The sequence below is a fragment of the Bombyx mori genome, chromosome 9, assembly GCF_030269925.1.
Source record: "Bombyx mori chromosome 9, ASM3026992v2".
NCBI lineage: Eukaryota > Metazoa > Arthropoda > Insecta > Lepidoptera > Bombycidae > Bombyx > Bombyx mori.
The window spans coordinates 12473200-12494704 of NC_085115.1; the positions used below are offsets into that span (position 1 = coordinate 12473200).

The 21505-nt window shown below is 38.0% G+C and overlaps 1 protein-coding gene across 1 annotated transcript in view; it reads left to right on the plus strand.

Annotated features, from left to right (window-relative positions):
* Window positions 1-21505, plus strand: part of LOC101747087 (uncharacterized) — a 172835-nt gene that overhangs the window by 106056 nt on the left and 45274 nt on the right. The window contains exon 2 of the mRNA XM_038012845.2: window positions 18500-18650. Coding sequence (XP_037868773.1) covers window positions 18500-18650 — 151 coding nt within the window. The remainder of the gene's footprint in view (window positions 1-18499; window positions 18651-21505) is intronic.

The following is a 21505-nucleotide window of genomic DNA, read 5'->3' on the forward strand; positions in this document are numbered from 1 at the left end:
ATCATCAACTTTTTAGCCTTTTATGTGACATTGGTCTAGATGGTAAGGACGTCAGAATCATCCGCAACCTGTACGAGAAGCAGGTGGCTACGATAAGAGTCGAAAATGAGGAAACCGACCAAGTTGAGATCTGTCGTGGGGTCCGGCAGGGGTGTGTCTTATCCCCGTTGCTTTTTAACATCTACTCAGAGGCTGTGATGTCAAAAGCTCTTGAAAATCTTGAAGTGGGAATAGGAATCAACGGCAGGGTCGTTAACAACTTGCGTTATGCGGACGACACTATCCTTATTGCAGCATCGGAAGCCGATTTGCAAGCAATTGTGAATAAGGTTAATGAGTGCAGCGAAGAAGCCGGGTTGTCGATAAACATAAGCAAGACCAAGTTCATGGTAGTCTCAAGAAACCCGGATTTGAGTTCAAGCGTATCTGTAGCTGGGAAACAACTAGAGCGGGTACGACAGTACAAGTATTTAGGGGCTTGGGTAAACGAAGCATGGGAATCTGATCAAGAAATCAAGACCCGGATAGAAACTGCTCGAGCCTCTTTTAATAAAATGAGGAAAGTTCTTTGCTGTCGTCAACTGAATATAAAGCTCCGAGTCAGGCTACTCATGTGCTATATCTGGCCTATCGTCATGTATGGTTGCGAAACGTGGACCCTGAAAGAGGACACTACAAGACGCCTACAGGCATTCGAGATGTGGTGCTACCGTCGCATGTTACGCATTGGTTGGACGCAGAGGGTCAGGAACGAAACCGTGCTTCAGCGCGTTCATATGTCCCGGAAAATGCTGCCTGCTATCAAAAAGCGCAAGATAGAGTATCTCGGCCACGTGCTCAGGAACGATCGATACATGCTACTCCAGCTGATAATTATGGGCAAAGTGGACGGAAAGAGACGTGCTGGGCGAAGAAAGAAATCATGGCTCCGGAATATCCGGGAGTGGACCGGTATTGCCTCCGTCGAACAGCTGTTCCGGCTGGCTGCAGATAAAAACGAATATAGAAAGCTAACGGCCAACCTTCAGGATTGAAGAGGCACTGGAAGAAGAAGATCGTCTTGCCCAAACCCGGCAAGGACAGGAGAAAGCCCTCCAGTTACCGACCGATTACCTTGCTGTCGCACGTGGGCAAGTTGTTCGAGCGGCTGCTTCTGAGGAGAATATCGCCGTATATTCTCCTCAGGCCGGAGCAATTCGGCTTTAGAAGCGGCCACTCGACGACTCTGCAACTGACCCGTGTCCTGCATCACTTGGCGGACCGGCGTAACTCGGGCCAATACACGGTCGCAGTCCTTCTCGATATCGAGAAGGCCTTCGACCGTGTGTGGCACGAGGGGTTGGTCCACAAGCTGCGGGACGCGGGCCTACCGCACGCTCACGTGCGACTGCTCGGGTCGTATCTGGAGGGCAGAACCTTCTTTGTCGCGGTCGAGGGCGCTCGGTCTTCCGTGCGTCCCATTAAGGCCGGAGTTCCTCAGGGTAGTGTCCTATCACCTATCCTATACGCCCTCTACACCAATGACATCCCCACCCTGGAGGGTCACCTTCGAGCGTGGGAGGAGGACGTGAAGTTGGCCTTGTTCGCAGACGACTCGGCCTACTTCTCGTCCTCTCCGTTCCCCTCTGCAGCCATTATGAGGATGCAGAGGCTTTTGGATTTACTGCCCCAGTGGCTGGACCGTTGGAGAGTCGCGGTCAATGTGGGAAAGACCGCGGCCTTGCTCTACGGTCCGGTCCGTATTAGAGTCGTCCCCAAGAAACTCAGTCTCCGAGGTGTGAATGTCGAGTTCAGGACCATGGTCCGGTATCTCGGGTGCGGCATCGACCGCTCCTTGAGCATGGTCGCGCACGTCAACCGAGTCATCGGTCAGACTCGCGCGGCCAGGTTCTTGCTGCGGCCGGTACTTGCGTCCGGGCTTCCGACCAGGACCAAACTCGCCATTTACAAGACATACGTCCGTTCCCGCCTCACATACGCTGCTGAGGCCTGGTATCACCTGTTGTTGCCGTCCCAGCGATCTAGGTTGCAGGCCCAGCAGAGTCTTTCCCTCCGTACTATCGTCGGGGCCGGGCGGTACGTCAGAAATGACGTCATCGCCCGGGACCTAGGAGTGGAGTCGCTCAGGGAGTTCGTGACTAGGCTCGCTCGTAATATGTACGAGCGAGCCGAAAACGGCCCCCATGAGCATCTCCACAACATAGCCCCGCTGCACGCCAGACCACCCGATGGTACGGCATTGCCGCGGGAGCTATTGGTACCCCCGACGATCGTTCGGAGATAAAGCTCCTCGCCGGCTGTGAGGCCGGGGAGGACCTATGAGCGCCCCTCTCGGAGCTGAGTTTCATCAGCCTCTAGTCCCACGCCTCTTGCCCGTTTGGCGGGTCCCCCGTAAGGGGACCGCGGCTGCACCCCGTAGGTGCAGCCTCATTTCGATTAGGGGCTCTGACCCCACCCCCCACCCCCTTTTGGAATGGGGTATTCACACCCGCTACAGTCCTCCCTCCCATCAAAAATTGTAACAATGGGGAGAGGGGGGGAGGACTCTAGCGAGGAGCGCGGCTTGCTCTCTCCCCCATTTTAGGTTAGATTAGGCTATGTTAGGTTAAGCTAGATTAGGGTTAGGTTTAGGCGTGACGGCGCGCGCTGTCCCGGCACTCCACGGAGTGCAGGAACGGCGCGCTGCCGTCACTTAGATGTAAGTTAGATTAAGATAGGTTTACTTTAGACTTACAAGATTAAATTGTAAAAAGAAAAAAAAAAAAAAAAAAAAAACAAACAAAAACAAAAAAAAAAAAAAACAAACAAAAACAAAAAAAAAAAAAAAAAAAACATGGAGGAGAGCAGCGACCGCCCCCAAGAACGAAGACGAAGAAAGAAGAAGAGAAGAGGAGTAGACGGAAGAGGAGAAGATAAATAAGGAAGTCCTACCCACCACTACCTCAAGTCTGCAGTAGACCAGCCAGCAGTGCATCACCCCTGCCTCATTAGGTAGGGAGATTCAGCCCGGGCAGAGGGGTTTCCCCGAGGCCCGCTCCGTGCCCCCGCAAAGGGATACGACGACCCTCCGTCTGCAATATGCGGAACGTCGATCTGCCAAGGAATGTCACTCGCTCGGTGGAAGTTCTTCCCTTTGTCGTATACCTCCACAATATTCAATGGCATTAGATGTTCGTATATTTGACTCGGGTTATAACTTCCTGATGCGTTTTCATATGTTTTTACGCTATTAATGAATATTATAATTTACGAATTGCCTGATTACGGGATAAACATGAACGCTTTCTCTTTTAGATATCGGCTAAACGGAATAAGGAAAGCATCAGAAGCACGAAGGATCGGAATTTTCCTGTTAAGAAACAAAAGCGTACTCGCTTCGGTGTGAAAAGCAGGGAGATTCTGGCCCAAATTGTTTCGTAGAATAAATAACGTTCCTTATCTTTGCTTTCATTCCTGTTTATATCTTTTTATTTTGACTTTACATTGTAAGGCTGTTCTGCAATATGTCAACGCGAGCGCCTTGTTTTATAGCAATTTCATCTCGTATTTTTATATTCTTGAATAATTTTATGATCCGTTTTGTGTTTTACCACCTTGTGCCGGAGGTTACAGACCCGAAGGTCGAATATCCCGGTGGGATGAGGGAAAGTTAAATTGACTCGTCCCGGTCTGGTTATGTCGGAGTAGGTCGGTCACCAGTCCGCCAAACTTGTTCGCTGTTACAATGAACACTAACAACGCTTGCGTTTACATAAACAAATGAAGTATGATTTGCCCGCTTTGAGATGCAACGGTGTTTCGCGAATCTATATATTAATACGTGAAGGAAAAACTTTGTATCCCTTTTTACGAAAATTTCGCGGACGGAGGAGTATGAAATTTTCCACATTTATAGAGAATATAGAGAAGAAGTGCACAATGCTAATATATTTTTTAAATAATGCATAAAAGATACATTAAATCAATAAAGAAAACATTACACACATTACATACCATGTCTTTGACGCACACACGCATGCATACTATGTATTGTCAAACTTTTGTTCTTGACGTCTGTTGTCATATTAAAGAGAATAGATTAAATATTGTTTGCCTTTGTTAATACTTTTTATAGTGTAGTCTTGGCGAAATTTGTGATTATAGAAGTATAAAACACAATCATAATAGTGTACAAACTTACAATTCCAATTAATTATAGTCGAATTTCGACTACTGCGGGACCTCTAGTATAGTGAATTTGACAAACGCTGCTGCTAACTCGGATGACGTGTTAACCGTTCTGTGACACAGAATCGAGATATTATTCAATGTGCGAATTTCGAATATCTCTTTATTACTACAACAACAATAAAAAAATAAAGAATTTCCCAGTCGAGATTTCATCTTAGCCGTTTGGTTCAAAGAATCTTCGAAGGAATCGAACGAAATTGGATTAGGGAAATCTGAGTTTTTTTTTTATCAACGACACACAAATAGTTTGTGCTTATCGTAGCGGAAGAAAATCTGGCAATCGGGACGAACAAACAGAATTCGTACGAGAAAGAAAAACGGGACTAAGAGAATTGTAGCGATAGATATCTGGGGACGCGATGAATAAACAACAGATGTTTATGTCAGTTTCCCTGGAGGGACCCAGCGCGGGTCGAATTTATAAATAATCAATTCGTGTATGTGCCATTTTCTATTAAAGCGGATACACGCGTCGGAGAATCTCTTTTAATAGTCAACTGCTTGAAGTTCCAGAAAATTTCTTTTTTTAGCAATAGGTGACTATAGACTGTTTACTGGTTACTGATATAAGAAGGTCGTTTGTTAATGTAGTGGGACTGCAAACTGGTACCGGTTTTATTATGAATCAAGAATGCGGTTCAGTTTGAAATGCAAGGTATCCAACGAAATTATGACATTGACAAGGTGGACCACATGTTGCTTCCGGGAATCCGTCGAACACTCAACTCACGAGGTGGTAAATAGAAAAAACCACCAGTTTTACATTCAATAAGTCTACTTGAGCCGACTGGTATTGCAAGAGACGATGGCAAGAGATCGGACGGTGAGAGTTTGATTCCATGGAAAATGGGCCGGGTGCTAGTATGGGATGCAACTTGTTCAGACACGCTGGCCCCTTCCCATCTAAATGGAATCAACTACATAGCTGGTGCGGCTTGTGAAGCGGCTGAAAAAGCCAAAGCGTGCAAGTACAGGGGTCTAGGCTCCGAATATGTTTTTGTCCCATTCGGTGTCGAGACCCTTGGTCCGTGGGGTCCTAGCACTATAAGGCTTTTTAAGGAAATATCAAAAAGGTTAGTCAACATCACAGGAGACCGATGAGCTGGCAGCTACCTTGGACAAAGAATTAGTCTAGCTATTCAAAGGGGGAACGCTGCCAGTATCTTCGGAACCTTTCCTAAAGGGACTCCTTTTAATAATATATTTTAGTTATTATATTTGTTTTTTAGTTATAAGAATTTCTTTGAAAATTCATTATCAAAACATGTGAAAATCAAACATTAACCTACCAATCACGAGCTTCTTATCTATTTTATTAATAGCGTATAAATTGTACCGCACACAACAGGGGGTCCAATAAAAATGCAGCGAGTGCCAAACTCTTAGGTTTAATTGGATTAAAGTGGAGCGTACGTAGGGCTCCCGAAGGTAATAAAAAACAGGAATGCACAGTGCTATTCAATGCCAGACCGGGGAGCCACTCCGCTAAAACTACGGACTTGATTGTCCAGACGTCTGTTTGTAATTAATGTTGGGTCTGTTACTACTACGATGCAACCATTCCTCGTTAGGTTTCAAAGCGCTTCGAATTGAATTATTTTGCTTTATTTTTCGTTTGCATTTTGTGGTGATATTATTTAGGTGATAATACTTTTTTTCACGAATACTTAGCCGATTTAAACTAAGAAACCATTGGAATTAATGTATTAATAATGATTCGTTTCTATTGAACTTTTAATATCAAAGCAAGCTTGAAATAAGAAAATTTCTCTGGAGGCTGCGCACAAAAAATACAAGCGCAAAACTTACTTATTTGCTGTGTAATTAATCATTTAATTTGATTACAATATTATCTAGACAAAGAGAATGAGATAAAACGACTGAACGTAATTCTTTGTTTGTCCAAATGGCCATTTAAAAGCGTTTCGCGTTCATGACCAGAAGATAATGTCACTTAATCTTTGTTGTCCTTGTTTTTTTTTTTGGTTGATGAAAATTACCTCTCTCTGCCGTTGTTACATGACTAGCGAAACGTCTGCTTTGGCTGTAGGCGCTTTTAAGCTCCGAAGGATACATTGAATTAGATTATTTTTTAAAACAATGTTTCTGTCCGTTAGTTATATTTTTACTCCAACATATACGCACATTGTAAGTATTGAACGTGAAGTGATTTGATTTTTCATTCGTTAATGTTAAAAGATTGTTTTTTTTTGTACGGATAAAAAAAGAACAGATAACTGTTAAACTGATAAAGAACTGAAATAATTCCATGTCACATTATTGTTGGTATTCCTGTTGTGAGATTTTTTTGAGGTAATTATCGGTGACCTTACCATATACCCAATAACCATGTCCAATACTTTTCACGACCACACATTTTAAACCTATTATAATTTATCGAAAGATGCTTTTCTGAACTGTAATAATAAAGGTGTTGTTTATACTCTTTAATTTACTACGGACTCTTTTAAGAGACCAAAATATTAAACGTGTAAGTAATATAACAATTTGCTACGACACGTGTGAAACAAACAATATATAAAATGAACATAATTATATTTATCTTGCATCACGTAATGAAATAAAAATTAAATACGATTTACGCCGTTGTAAATAATTCTATACCATTTCGGAATTCGAATGTTTGATTAAAAATTTAAATCGGTTATCCAATAAAACGACTGATTCGTTATCCAATAACGTTTAATCAACAGAACTCGATGCGATTTCAACAGAACCATCGTATGAATCGGAATGTATTCAAGTGGGCCTCGTCCGCTCGCCCCCTAGCTTTCTTTCAGTTTCCGAAAGATGCACCCGTCTAATGGAAAATCCATTTATGCTGGAATACTTGCTACTCGAATACTGCTGCTAAAATAAGATCTTTAAAACTCCGCTTTCCGGGAAACACAAACACAGGGAACGCTCCAGGGTGAATGAAATCAATGAACCGGCAAACATATTACACCGTCTGATACCTAAGAGTTTCGCCATTCACTAATTTTGTTGATTTAAGATTTTATTATTATTATTCTACTATATTTATTTGAAATCTTATCACTACATAGTATAAAACAAAGTCACTTTTTCTGTCCCTATATCCCTATGTATGCTTAAATCTTTAAAAGTACGCAACGGATTTTGATGCGGTTTTTTTTAATAGATAGAGTGATTGAAGAGGAAGGTTTATATGTATAATAACATCCATTAAATAGTGGAGAAATTAATAATAAATTACAGTTTCCGAAGCGAAGCGAGGGCGGGTCGCTAGTTAATTAATAACTTTAAAAAAACACTATATGCAAATAGATAGCCTTTTTTTCCCTACCTATGCTGATAGCCTTGAGAGGTTATGTCAGCTTACCCTAGCGTGTGTAGGTGAGCTCACGGGGCTCAAACCGGAGAGTTGCTAACACTGACCCTAGCAAGAGCAGTGCTTCGCAGAATCTACCACCGGATCGGAAACGCGACCCACTGAGAAGATCCGGCGAGAAACTCAGTGGGCTGTGTCTGTGGGTTAATTCGCTCGTCGAGCCCTTCGCCACAAGCGACGGGTTCGACGAGGACGGTGACCGGTGCTTGTAGTGCCTAAAAGTACCGTTAATGGATCAGGAGGATCCGTGATGAATAAATAGCCGCTGATGGCGATGTCTACGATACAAGCCACCAGTGAGTAGGACTCCAGAGTGAGAAACCTCACAGTGCGCGCAGTATCGTGAATGGCTGCCTTCTGTATCAGGTCTCTAACCCAGCTGGATAACGAAAGTTTCTTAAGGTGTTAATCAAAAATTTTTGCTATCAAACCGTGTAGCGACACAACCATTGGAACGATGATTGTTGTATCAATATGCCATATGGCGGTAGTATCGTGGGCCAGGTCTAAATATTTTATTATTATCATTATTATAAAACTATATGTTTTTTTATTATACTTTTGAACACCGTGATTAGCATGTGTAACATTTGTTCGAACAATAATACACGAATCCGTGATTTGTGGCCAAAAATAATTAAAGGTCGTATCGTATCTGTGCGTAATGTTTTCAATTTACCGATTTTTTTACACTAACTTATATCACATAAAATGACTAACTGACTAAAGTAAGAAACATATGAAATAATACATATGAATATAATTACAATATGAATAGAACCTGATTGAAATTTAATTTTAAACGTTACGACAAAAACATTTCACTAAAATCATGATATATTTACGACGGACGACGATCAAAGGCAGAACAGAAATTTGTTTTTCGAGATCAACATTCACAGTGAGAGCGTAGTCATTGGCCGCATAATCAACCCTTTGACGTGAGCGTATTTTTCATCTGCACGAGACAAGTCAAAGGAAGGCAGTAGAAGCGTATTGTATTAATCAGCGGTACTGGAACTAATTTGAAATACGGCCAGACACTGACGAGGCGGAATCCTCTTTTCTATTAAACCATTCTTGGAGTCAGCGCTGCGGCTAATAAGCATTCAACCGGCCTTCATTAAGCCACGCCAGACGAGGGGGGAGTTTCATTGATTCAATCCAGCTCTGTATTAAAGGTAAATTGGTCAGAAACGAATATGTAAAATTGAGAGCACGAGAATCGAACCTGCCTATTTCTGCCGTGAAGCAGTAATGCGTTTTGGTTTGTAAGGTGGGGTAGCCGTTGTGATCTTAAAACTCATATCTCAAGGTGGGTGGCGGCATTAACGTTTTAGATGTGTATGGGCTCCGGTAACTACTTAACACCAGGTAGGCTGTGAGCTCGTCCACCCATCTATGCAATAAATAAATAAACCAAATTAAGTGCGTACCTAGAAACCATTAACCGTTATGACGTATTTTCATTTCTCAGAAATTGTTTACATTATAAAATATTGTAGCGTTGATAAATATTTGATAATAAATTGTTTAAATAAATAAATATATATATATAATAATAAACTACAATAAACAGCGGGGAATAGAGTGCAAATCAGGTTTCCAATAGCAGTAGGAATTCAGCGTATTTCATTGAATTCACAGCTTTTACTATATTGGTTTTCGTGGCTCTTAACTCACAAGCTTCGACGAAATAGATTTTCGCATCCCCGTACGCGTCCAATGGTCTTTTAACTTATTTTCGAAGAGGCCATTGTAGTGAAATGAATAGTTTTATTTTCTTTTCAACTAGCATTATGTGTTCGTTATTTCTCGAGTAGTTGAATTCAATGGCAGTCGACCTACATAAAAGTATTAATGTGCTCATTTTAATATCCGCCCACGCGTTAAGAATTCCCTCGTCACGTTCCTACGAATAATATGATACTTATTACCAAACGAGTACTTGCGATGAAGCTTAATTTAATTCAGTCTACTTGAACGGAGATCCAACCGATCTCGTCCCGAACCTGGGTCCTTAAGATTAACTAATACAGTAGTACCTCCTACACATAAGCCTAGATAATTTCCATCGATCGGTTCTTCACGCTTTTGAAAATATCTTAAGTATTTAATATATTGAGTTTTAAGGGCACGATAGATAAATTAACCAATGGGAAAGTTATATAACTTTATTATCTATAGTTATATAACTATATAGAAAATTTTAGTTGTTGAAATAAATATACTGTTTAAAAATCGCCCTATTATAATTATAATTAAACATAGTACTGATATTAACGTAATATACCTCATAGAACCACAACATTCCCTTAAAAAAAATAGCGATTTTTTTATTTCATTTGGCTTGGATTTTTTTTTGTTGGTGGGTGGACGAGCTCACACCCCATCTGGTGTTAAGTGGTTACTGAAGCTCATAGACATCTACAACGTAAATGCGCCACCTACCTTGAGATATAAGTTCTAAGGTCTCAGTATAGTTACAGCAGCTGCCCCTGCTCTTCAAACCGAAACGCATTACTGCTTCACGGCAGAAATAGGCAGGATGGACCGACGAACTCACAATTCGTGTCTTTAATTACGTGAATTATGCATTGCCTCAAGTGACGATTCGGATACATTTTACAATTGCCCGGCTGTTAAGTTCAAGACACAGCTCACAATGAATCATTAATATTCTTCATCCAAGCCGATTAATTCAGAGCCAGCTTTCAACTCGAACACAATGACAGTTATAATAACGATAATTTATATTTACTGTAACTTTCTAAGTTATTGTATTCTAATTATGACGATGCGTAGGTTTTAATGCAAATCCTTTTCTTAATCTCAATACCTGTATTTTTTTTAATAGCCAGTTTGCGTATGTATAAATCCGACCAGCACGATTACTTCAGCAAATATATATCCATTAATATAATATAACTAGCGACCCGCCCTCGCTTCGCTTCAGAAACTGTAATTTATTATTGATTTCTCCACTATTTAATGGATGTTATTATACATATAAACCTTCCACTTCAATCATTCTATCTATTAAAAAAAAGCGCATCAAAATCCGTTGCATAGTTTTAAAGATTTAAGCATACATAGGGACAGACAGATATAGGGACAGAGAAAGCGACTTTGTTGTATACTATGTTTGGGGAATATACGACAAAGGGAAGATCTTCCACCGAGCGGGCGACATTTGCTCGGTAGACCGACGGTCCAAATGTTGTTGTTCGGAACTTGTATATATGCGCTTTATCTTGAAAATGTCGTAAGCGAGATTCAGGCATCTGTCAATTATCTTGCGTTGTATGATGGCTACCCGCCACACTATGTAGTGATAACTACACAAATTACCACAATTGCATTAGTTTTATTTATTAAATTTTTTTAGATAGGTATTAACTAAATGTGAAACAATGCTGAAAGACTATTCAGAGGTCAAATTAGAGTTTCAAAACATGTAGTGGTATGATATAGTTATAGCCACAGCGCTAATTACTTATTGCTATCTTTCTTATTTTACCTATTCCTTACTTACTTATTTTATTTAGTATCAAATATGTCAAATATACTCGGTAGTTATCAATCTAATCATTTTCCTTGTAATTTTTGATATCTACAGGAATGTAATTGGTGTCTTTTGCTTTATAATTACATACTGTATAATTCTTTATGGAGGAGTTTAAACTTGGTCATCTATAATATTCGGTTATTTTATGTCTAAATAATTATAGATCAATTCTTTTTTGCATTCATAATGATGTGTTCTCGAAATATTTAAAAAAATGTTCAGTCAATGACTTTCAAGTTCTAAACATATAAGTTCATGTTTTGATTAGATCTGAATAATTTACGGAAGTTATTATTATCTCATCTATAATATATTAATACGTGAAGGAAAAACTTTGTATCCCTTTTTACGAAAATGGCGCGGACGGAGGAAAATGAAATTTCCCACACTTATAGAGAATATAGAGAAGAAGTGCACAATGCTAATTTTTTTGAAATAATGCATAAAAGATACATTAAATCCATGAAAAAAACATTACACACATTACATACCATGTATTTGACGCACACACGCACACATACTATTTATTGTCAAACTTTTGTTCTTGACGTCTGTGGTCAAGGTGGTGTGTAAAGAGAATAGATTAAATATTGTTTGCCTTTGTTAATATTTTTTATAGTGTAGTCTTGGCGAAATTTTTCATTATAGAAGTTTAAAATACAATCATAATAGTGTACAAACTTACAATTTCAATTAATTATAGTCGAATTTCGACTACTGCGGGACCACTAGTTCGTTTAAAACGTTGAAAGTTCCGCCGAAATTTGTCGCAGAATCAACGGAGGAAAGAATGTTTTATATCAAGTAAAGATTGTAGATATTCCACGAGGGTCGGTCACGTATCAGCAAGCTGGCGCCTTCAGCGTGCACCAGCCAGTCGGGTCTATCGGCAAATAGCGCGAAAAATTATACACTTTGGATTCACGTTCCGAAACGAGAGCAGGTTAGCGTTCGACTCGACTAAATCAATATGTAAAAGTTGCAATTTTATAAGTTTACATTTTTTTATTTATTGCTTAGATGGGTGGACGAGCTCACAGCCCACCTGGTGTTAAGTGGTTACTAGAACCCATAGACATCTACGACGTAAATGCGCCACCCACCTTGAGATATAAGTTCTAAGGTCTCAGTATAGTTACAACGGTTGCCCCACCCTTCAAACCGAAACGCATTACTGCTTCACGGCAGAAACTGGCGGGGTGGTGGTACCTACCCGTGCGGACTCACAAGAGGTCCTACCACCAGTAAGAATATTGAAACTTCTTGCATTATATTTTAAAAAACGATTTGAAAGGACGTTCAAATATTTTCAATTTTTATAAAGCACTAGCCGTAGTCGCCCGCTTCACTGGGCATTTAAAATTAACATTATTATTTACTGTCATTATTATTAGGGAGTCCAACACTCATATAAATATTAGCCTATCCATTAAGTATATGTATTTTCTACTTGGATACCAAGTTTCAAGTCAATCGAATGCATGGTTCAGTAGTTATAATGGAACATCCGTAAAAACCACTGTAGATTTATATATTAGTATAGATACGACGTGGGATGTGTGTCCTCTTATAGCAATTTGATTTCAATGGCTCAAATAAATTCTTCGATCGTTCTGGTTACTCGTATACAAATGTCAGCAAAAGGAAGTGTAGAAAAAGCTAATTAAATTTAATATTTCACAACTATATGTTCTGATTTCGTTAATACAAAAAACCTTTTACTTTATCTAGTAGCTTGAGATAAAGTTTTATACGATTGTAAACTTCAACAGCCAGTAAATAAATACACAGATTGCAGTACGTTCACTTGATTCTCTATTACTTTATTTGTAACTCCACTTGTATCATTTTTAGGTATGTATTCACTACAGGCTACACCGCTTTTTCTTCCCATTTTTTTCGACTACCGCCTTTTTTATTCTGTCTCCTCTCCACTACTGCCAATTTTAACATGATAAATATATATTATTGTTAATTTACAACTTAAATTAATTTAATTTTTTGCTTCTTCTTCTACCCGTGTCCGCCCAATGTTGAGTGTAGGTCTCTTCGAATGCACGCAATTCTCTTCGGTCTCTTGCCCTTTTCATCCAGTCTCTACCATCCACTTTGACCAGGTCATCAGTCCACCTCGTTGCCTGTCTGCCCACGTTACGACTTCCAGTACGAAGTCTACACTCCAATACTTTTGTGCCTCACCCGATTGTCAGTGCGACGGCATATATGGCCGGCCCACTTCCACTTTTTCTGAACAACAACAAGCCTTATACGATAAAGAAATTATACAAAACTAGCGACCCGCCCTCGGTTCGCTTCGGAAACTGTAATTATTAATTTCTCCACTATTTATTGGATGTTATTATACATATAAACCTTCCTCTTCAATCACTCTATCTATTAAAAAAAACCGCATCAAAATCCGTTGCGTAGTTTTAAAGATTTAAGCATACATAGGGACAGACAGATATAGGGACAGAGAAAGCGACTTTGTTTTATACTATGTAGTGATGTACAAAATCTACTGTGTTTCTCTCGCCAATTTTATCTCCAAGTAACACTACAAAATTGCAAAATGCATTGGCTTTTTACGTCTTCGAGCAGTAGTACACCGGTGGCTTAGCTCCACTCAATGTCGCCATAAATCCTGCAGCGCCGAGCCATCTACCACCGTAATCCGTGCGAGCTAGTCAGTTCCTGACTTCTCAAATACAGACTCGTGTAAACCAAAGTCTCCTTTCGGGGCGCGAGCCGAGACTCATGTAATTTATGGCCTTTGATTTTCCAATTACGCCCAATCCTAACCTCATATTTCCTAAAATAAGTAAGACGCTTAGTTATAACAGAGTCGCGGCAACATGAAGCCAAATCTGACTATGTTTTTAGTCTTAGATGCATTGATGAAATATCAATTTACTTTTAATTAAATTGATGTAAACTCTACTAATAAATATTTTAGCTTAGCATTAAAAGCATTATAAGTAATTCAGTTAACTAACTATGTATACATATATTAACAATTTTTTATAGTGAACGATTATCAAGTATGGTGCCCTTCTTCACTGTTTTTATTTTGCTTTTACCTATTCTAGTACCTTGAGAGGTTATTCTAGATTCACAAAACTAGACTTCACTGTGCGTGGTCCAAGATTCACTTGACATAAACTAAAGTTCAGCGGCTTGGCTCTGCCCCTGGCATTGCTGAAGTCCATGGGCGACGATAATCACTCACCATCAGGTGGGCCGTATAAACGTGCAATAAAAAAAATAATAATAATAAAATGTACTACAAAAATAAACAAACGTCCATCCTATCATTATTCTGTAAATTTAATACGCTATCAATCACGATGATTGATTAGTAACTTGATGTTTTTTTATAAATTTATAATCAGAATATCTCAGTAGCTGTATTATAATGATCGTTTTATGCAAATAGCCGGCTCACCTGCCTCACGAATAATGGATTCATAAATTAATATATTTCATAAAATTTTACAATAAAATTATTGTAATAAAGTGTGATAATAAAATAAATCTGTTCACGGTACTAATCTCGCTCGCACGTGTGTCGGTTCGTACTTATGTAACTTCTGCTTTAATCGCAAATCAGTAGTAGATCAGATCAGTTCCAAAAATTTACAAGGATCAAATTTATTGAAATTGAGAAAGTATAAAAATATTGTTCAGTACATGCTTATTCAATGTTCCCAATGAGAATCATACAGTTTAATTTTATATCTAATTAATAAGAAATACGAATTAAAATATACTAAGGAAACTTTTAAAACTGCTACGGGTTATTTATTTTCTTAATAAACTAATTAAAACACGTTTCTGACCTCGAACTCTATGGATCTCAGGATGTATTAAGATCATTTAAATATGACATATAATCAAAGTAAATAATATTCTTGTTCTTCGTGGACATATACTTGTTGTTACATGTTTACTTGTTTACTTGTTACCTGAACTTTTGAAATGGATGGCATTTTATTAAGACTGTTAACGTCAAGCTCAACGGGCTTACTGGTAATCGCTGTAGTTTCCGAATAAAATATTTAAAACGATTAAAAGTTTTCTCTTTGATATACCGCGTATACATATGGATGTATGTCGAAATAGGTTTTCAGTCAGAAAATCATAACTGATTTGACTGACTACTCAAATTGAATTGAAGCGAATGTTTCGTCACGTCTTGTGTTTTCATGAAATCGACACAAAGGTGAAAGCTATTCGCTTTACATTTCGTTTTTAAAAGACACGTACCTTTCATGAAAAAATAGTGCAGTTTTCAGGGTGGAGGTTAGAAAAAAATAAATTTTTCTTATTTTTTTATCAGTGTACGTGGCCACCTGATGTCAATTAACATGTATACCAAGAGGGACTTAGGTAGATCGAATTCACTTTCGCTTTTTTTATTTTCTATGACAAATTTCATAATCTGTACTATCCTCTATGTTAATTTGGCGATTTAAAAACACATATATGCATGTTCAGATCATGACATCTATAAAATACTGATGGTAGGACCTGTTGTGAGTCCGCACGGGTAGGTACCACCACCCTGCCTATTTCTGCCGTGAAGCAGCAATGCGTTTCGGTTTGAAAGGCGGGGCAGCCGTTGTAACCATACTGTGACCTCAGAACTTATATCTCAAGGTGGGTGGCGCATTTACGTTTTGGATGTCTATGGGCTCCAGTAACTACTTAACACCAGGTGGGCTGTGAGCTCTACCTATTTAAGCAATAAAAAAAATGTGTCTACGGGTGATGCTTGTTAGTGTTTATTTGTGGTTTTATGTTAAGCGGTAACCGGAGACCATGAACCTCGCAGGGAAAATCCCTCAGCCTATTTTGAGAAATATGATTGGAGCATTTTGCAAGAAGTGCCAAAGGGACACTACTAATGACGCTGTTCGGAGCTCATATCAACAAGCATATTTTTCAAATGTCGTTTGCGCGATTCAGGTTCTTGTCAGATATCATCTATTCTATGATAGCTGTCGCTACACATTGAGCTATGGTTGCCTTTAAAACCGAAACGCATGTTTGCTTCGCATTACCAAATAATCTGAACTGTGGTACTTATCAGAGCGGTCACATACACACCTAATTGGTGCTTAAGGTAAAAATTAGAGAGTAAATTACAGACACTATTACTATGAATAGATTACGGATCCATAGGTGTCGGAGTAACTTTTTCTTCGAGTAAGTTTCTAGTGTAATTCAATTAAAAATATATATAAATTTTGCTCTAGTTCAATCAAAAATTTTATGCTCAATAAATGTTATAATGAAAAGTTACTTTAGATATTTAGAACATTAAAAGTACTAATGAATTAAATTTTAATATCGGTTTGAGGTAACTCTCAACAGTTCACATATTATTCTGGTGTCGCTGACATCTCCGTGGCAGGGGTTGACAACCTGCTGTTAAAATGTCGTTAAACTTTCATAAAAAGCGAACAAAAATGAAGCACATCTATTACAGAAATATGTGTATTTAATAACTGAAAGGCTATGTTTTTACTTTCGTTATTCTTTGTTTAATAGTTAGATTTTCTTGAGAATAGTATTTCATTTCAATTATATGAAAACATGAGTTATATTAGGTGTATTATTATACATATAACATTAATGCTTTTTTGACCGATTTCCAAAAATATGTTATCAATTCTACTGTTTTATTTATTTATTTAAAAGCCGCTGCTACTTATGTGGCCTTTTAAATTTTACTAAATTTAACCAATACTCATCCTTAGTAATAAATATTTAATTTACTTCAACAACATTGGTAAAATTATCGTTTTATTTCGATTTTCTCATTAGTTCAAATATTGTATTATTTGTATTGTATAATAGAGAATTATTTTTTGTTTACTACTTTGGTTCCACAAGCTTTTGAATGCTGCTGTTGGTTATCGTGAGACAAAAGTCGACTGTGGTAACTCGATGAAACGATACAAGCTGTAAGATTTAGACGAATATTTATTCGTTCAAACAAAGTTTCACATGTACTTGAGCGTAAAGGGTATAATCGATCCGTACCACTTCAGAATTTTAAACCTTCAGTGGTAGCAGGGTCTGTCATAGCACTAGTATGGCATAGACTTCACTACAGGGCCGTCTGTTGTGTGGCAATTAGGATGTGTAGAAAGGCAATTATCTCAGTAGATATGAACTCTACCCGGGTACCGTTTGGAGCGATTATAAAATTGAGATCACAGGGCACCGTTTCCTTAGCGCAATTCTAAGTGCCCTAAGTGATCTGAGTAGGCTACCTAGAATATGGGCTTTATTTACATATACACACACGTCCGGTTTCCTTCGATTCGCTTATCGGCCAGTTTCGTCAAATATATCGTACTCGCAATAAAACCTGCGGTGATAATCCGATTATTTAATTCTGAAAACCCCACCGTGTTTTATATGTATGTGCGTACCTTAAATTCGCTGCGTGCTACGGCACATAATCCCGACATTCGATAAAAGAACATAAAACTGTTCGTATTCAATTTTACGAGGTTTTCGATGCAGTTCGATTTTATTAAAATCGTTACGTATAAAATATTATGATGACTCGTATCGTATGTGTAGGCTCTAAATAATACTCTTTATAATATGTAAATGTACACTATTATGAATTTCTGGATATTTCTCAGCTTAGTCAAACGCGTCTAACTGTAGCGGTGGTGTTTGTTAGCTGTCTATTCATCATTTTCTTACCGTATAAGCTAACGAGCAAAGATAATGTGCATTCTTTAGACAATTTGTAGCGGTAAATATGACGTCATTGTGAAAAAATCGACAGAAGCCTGAACTGAATTACACACAAATTCAATATTTTTTTAATATAATTTTCGAATCACTCCAAAGACAGATAGAAGATGGGTTTTTAGTCGTCTGTTATAACGTCTTTATCAATATCAGCGCCCGTTCGGTAACCGCTAGCTGCTATAGTGTCCAAATATTCTACGAGTCAAGTCTTCATTACTTATCTGTTGAACCACCTTTCTTACATACTAAATCAATCTACTTAACTTAAGAAAATATAAAATTTTATATTGAGTGTTATTTATAGAACAGCTACGGGAAAGCAAAAACAATATTATGTATAATTTATCTTTTATTTGTAAATTTTTTTAGTGCTTAGATTGGTGGACGAGCTCACAGTTCACAGGTCTCAGTATAGTTATAAATATAGATAGATATAGATATAAATCACCAGTAATTGTACAAATCTAAATTTGAATCTCTCAAGGAGAACAGAGTCATTGGTGAAGTTGTGAGTGTGCTTTCCTATTTAAATCCATGTCGTTTTGTTGCAGGGCTGTCACTGACACCTTTCGTGCGTCACTGGAGACCAGCGCACTACGAGCCGGTACTACCAAGCTGTCACCGGAGACGCCGCTACGCCCCGGAGCCAACAACGCCACCGTCCCCGCAGCCGCTGACACTGTCCTTCCACGCTCACAACAGGTGAACTAGTTCTTCCTACTGAACTAGTTAACTAGTTCGGTGAATCAAGTATACACCCCATGATGTTACTAGAATTATTAGAAAAAAAAAAAAAAAATTTTTTATCAGTGTACCTGGCCACCTGATTGATGTCAATTGACATGTATACTAAGAGGGACTTAGGTAGATCGAATTCACTTTTGCTTTTTTTTTCTATGACAAATTTCATAATCTGTACTATCCTCGATGTTAATTTGGCGATTTAAAAAACATTATAACACATATATGCATGTTCAGATCATGACGTCTATAAAATTAAGCATGCAAGAGAGTAGGACAGAGCATTTGTGAAGATTTCACTTCTAATGCGTTTGCATTTTTTCAATAATTTAAAATAAGTCTTAAAAAAACTTAGTTGCCTAGTAGAAATTGCATAAGAAAATGAATTCGTGAGCTCCACTTGTCATATTATCGAGAAAAATTCATTACTAGCTTACCCGCGGCTTCTCTACGTGGTCAAGGAAAAGTGTCAGTGTAGTTTCCTGTGATAATAAGACGTTTTTTTAAGATAAAAAGTAGCTTACGCCACCCTCCTGACCGAACAATATCACTTTTAGAAGTTACTAGCGACCCGCCCACGCTTCGCTTCGGAAACAGTAATTTATTATTGATTTCTCCACTATTTAATGTATTTTATTATACATATAAACCTTCCTCTTCAATCACTCTATCTATTAATAAAACCGCATCAAAATCCGTTGCGTAGTTTTAAAGATTTAAGCATACATAAGGACAGATATAGGGACAGAGAAAGCGACTTTATTTTATACTATGGAGTGATGTTAATCCGTTGCTTCATTTCAACGTGATAGAAGGATAAACAAACACACACACTTTAACATTTATAATATCAGTATGGATATATTGTCAAACGCCATACTAATCCGAAATATAATTGCAATCACTCTGTAATTAGTCAATCCAGAATAGATCTACGCTTATAACAGCGAAGTTCAAAGCGTGAACCATTGTGAGTGATAGCAACTTCATATCCAATTAAACGGCTTCTAATCGACATTATTGTTCGGTAAATGTAATCACAGCATATATTGGAATTCTAATTAATCTTCTAAACTACATAATAATCTAATAAAACTGAAACTGCAAGTAGCAAGTAAGCAAGTGAAGCTTTGAAGTCGGTTTGAAGGGCGGGGCAGCCGTTGTAACTATACTGAGACCTTAGAACTTATATCTCAAGGTGGGTGGCGCATTTACGTTGTAGATGTCCATGGGCTTCAGTAACTACTTAACACCGGGTGGGCTGTGAGCTCGTACACCCATCTAAGCAATAAAAATAAAATAAAAAGACTACGGAACCGAATATATATTTTTATGTATAAACCTTATGAACAATATATCTACAATAAGCTGGAAATATAATAATTCTTAGTGAACCAATATAGGGTGAGCTCCCATTTCAAACATGCTCATTAATACTAAACATAATAATATAATATTGTATTCATGTCCTTACGATTATGAGTAACCATCGAGAAAAGCCTCAGACACAAAGTATTAAATGTTATTTGTCCGACGACTATTTGATTATAGTCGATATTATTTTATGATTATGATATTATTTTCTTCGGTTTTTTTATGATTCGTAGACATAATTAAAACCATTTTTACGGTTTAATTTCGCCTTAAATCCTACGTCCCCGATCACGATAACTGTAAATAAATAAAACTAATTTTAATTATAATTCATGGATCCATCAGACATTCACATATATATATTAATACGTGAAGCAAAAACTTTGTATCCCTTTTTACGAAAATTGCGCGGACGAAGGAGTATGAAATTTTCTACACTTATAGAGAATATAGAGAGGAAGTGCACAATGCTAATATTTTTTTAAAATAATGCATAAAAGATACATTAAATCAATAAAGAAAACATTACACACACTACATACCATGTATTTGACGCACACACGCATGCATACTATTTATTGTCAAACTTTTGTTCTTGACGTCTGTTGTCAAATTAAGAATAGATTAAATATTGTTTGTCTTTGTTAATATTTTTTATAGTGTAGTCTTGGCGAAATTTGTGATTATAGAAGTATAAAATACAATCATAATAGTGTACAAACTTACAATTCCAATTAATTATAATCGAATTTCGACTACTGCGGGACCTCTAGTTCTTAATAGTTTCGGAATTTCCCAATCTAAACGATTTCACGAAGATTATTCAATTAATTAAAAAATCGTAAAATAAATATCAAGGAATGCTCTTTAAAGGTTCGCTATTAACAGAGTATATTGAATGCAGTACATGCAACTTACTTACAACATAATCGATCGCGTCCCAGACTAATCCATTTGTAAGCTGCGCTCTGCGGGACCGCACACCATTCCCTTAATTAAACCATTTCGGATTGATTCAGAACCTATTCAAGCCTCTTAACGTTTAAGTTAATTGACAACTATGGTATTTAGGCACGTATTCACCTATACTGCGAAAGATCAACAATTGTATCTACATTGTAAATGTTATGTTTTTACGTGACCACAAATCGGATATTTTGGTGTTGCCTTAGTCGAAAGACTCGCATACGGCTCGCCGGAAGATTAGTGTATAATCAAACGTTTCATAATCAAGAAAAAACGCAATGATATTTTCGGTCAACGAGCTCACAGTCTGTTCTAAAGTGATCACAGGAGTTCATAGACATCATAATCTGAATGCCCCCACGTACCTTGAGACATTAATTCTTCTTATAGTTAAGTCTTCATTGTTCGGTATAAAAGCTATCCTATCCTTCCGTGTCGTATATGTTGAGTAGTAAAATGTTGTACCCTTTTTCATC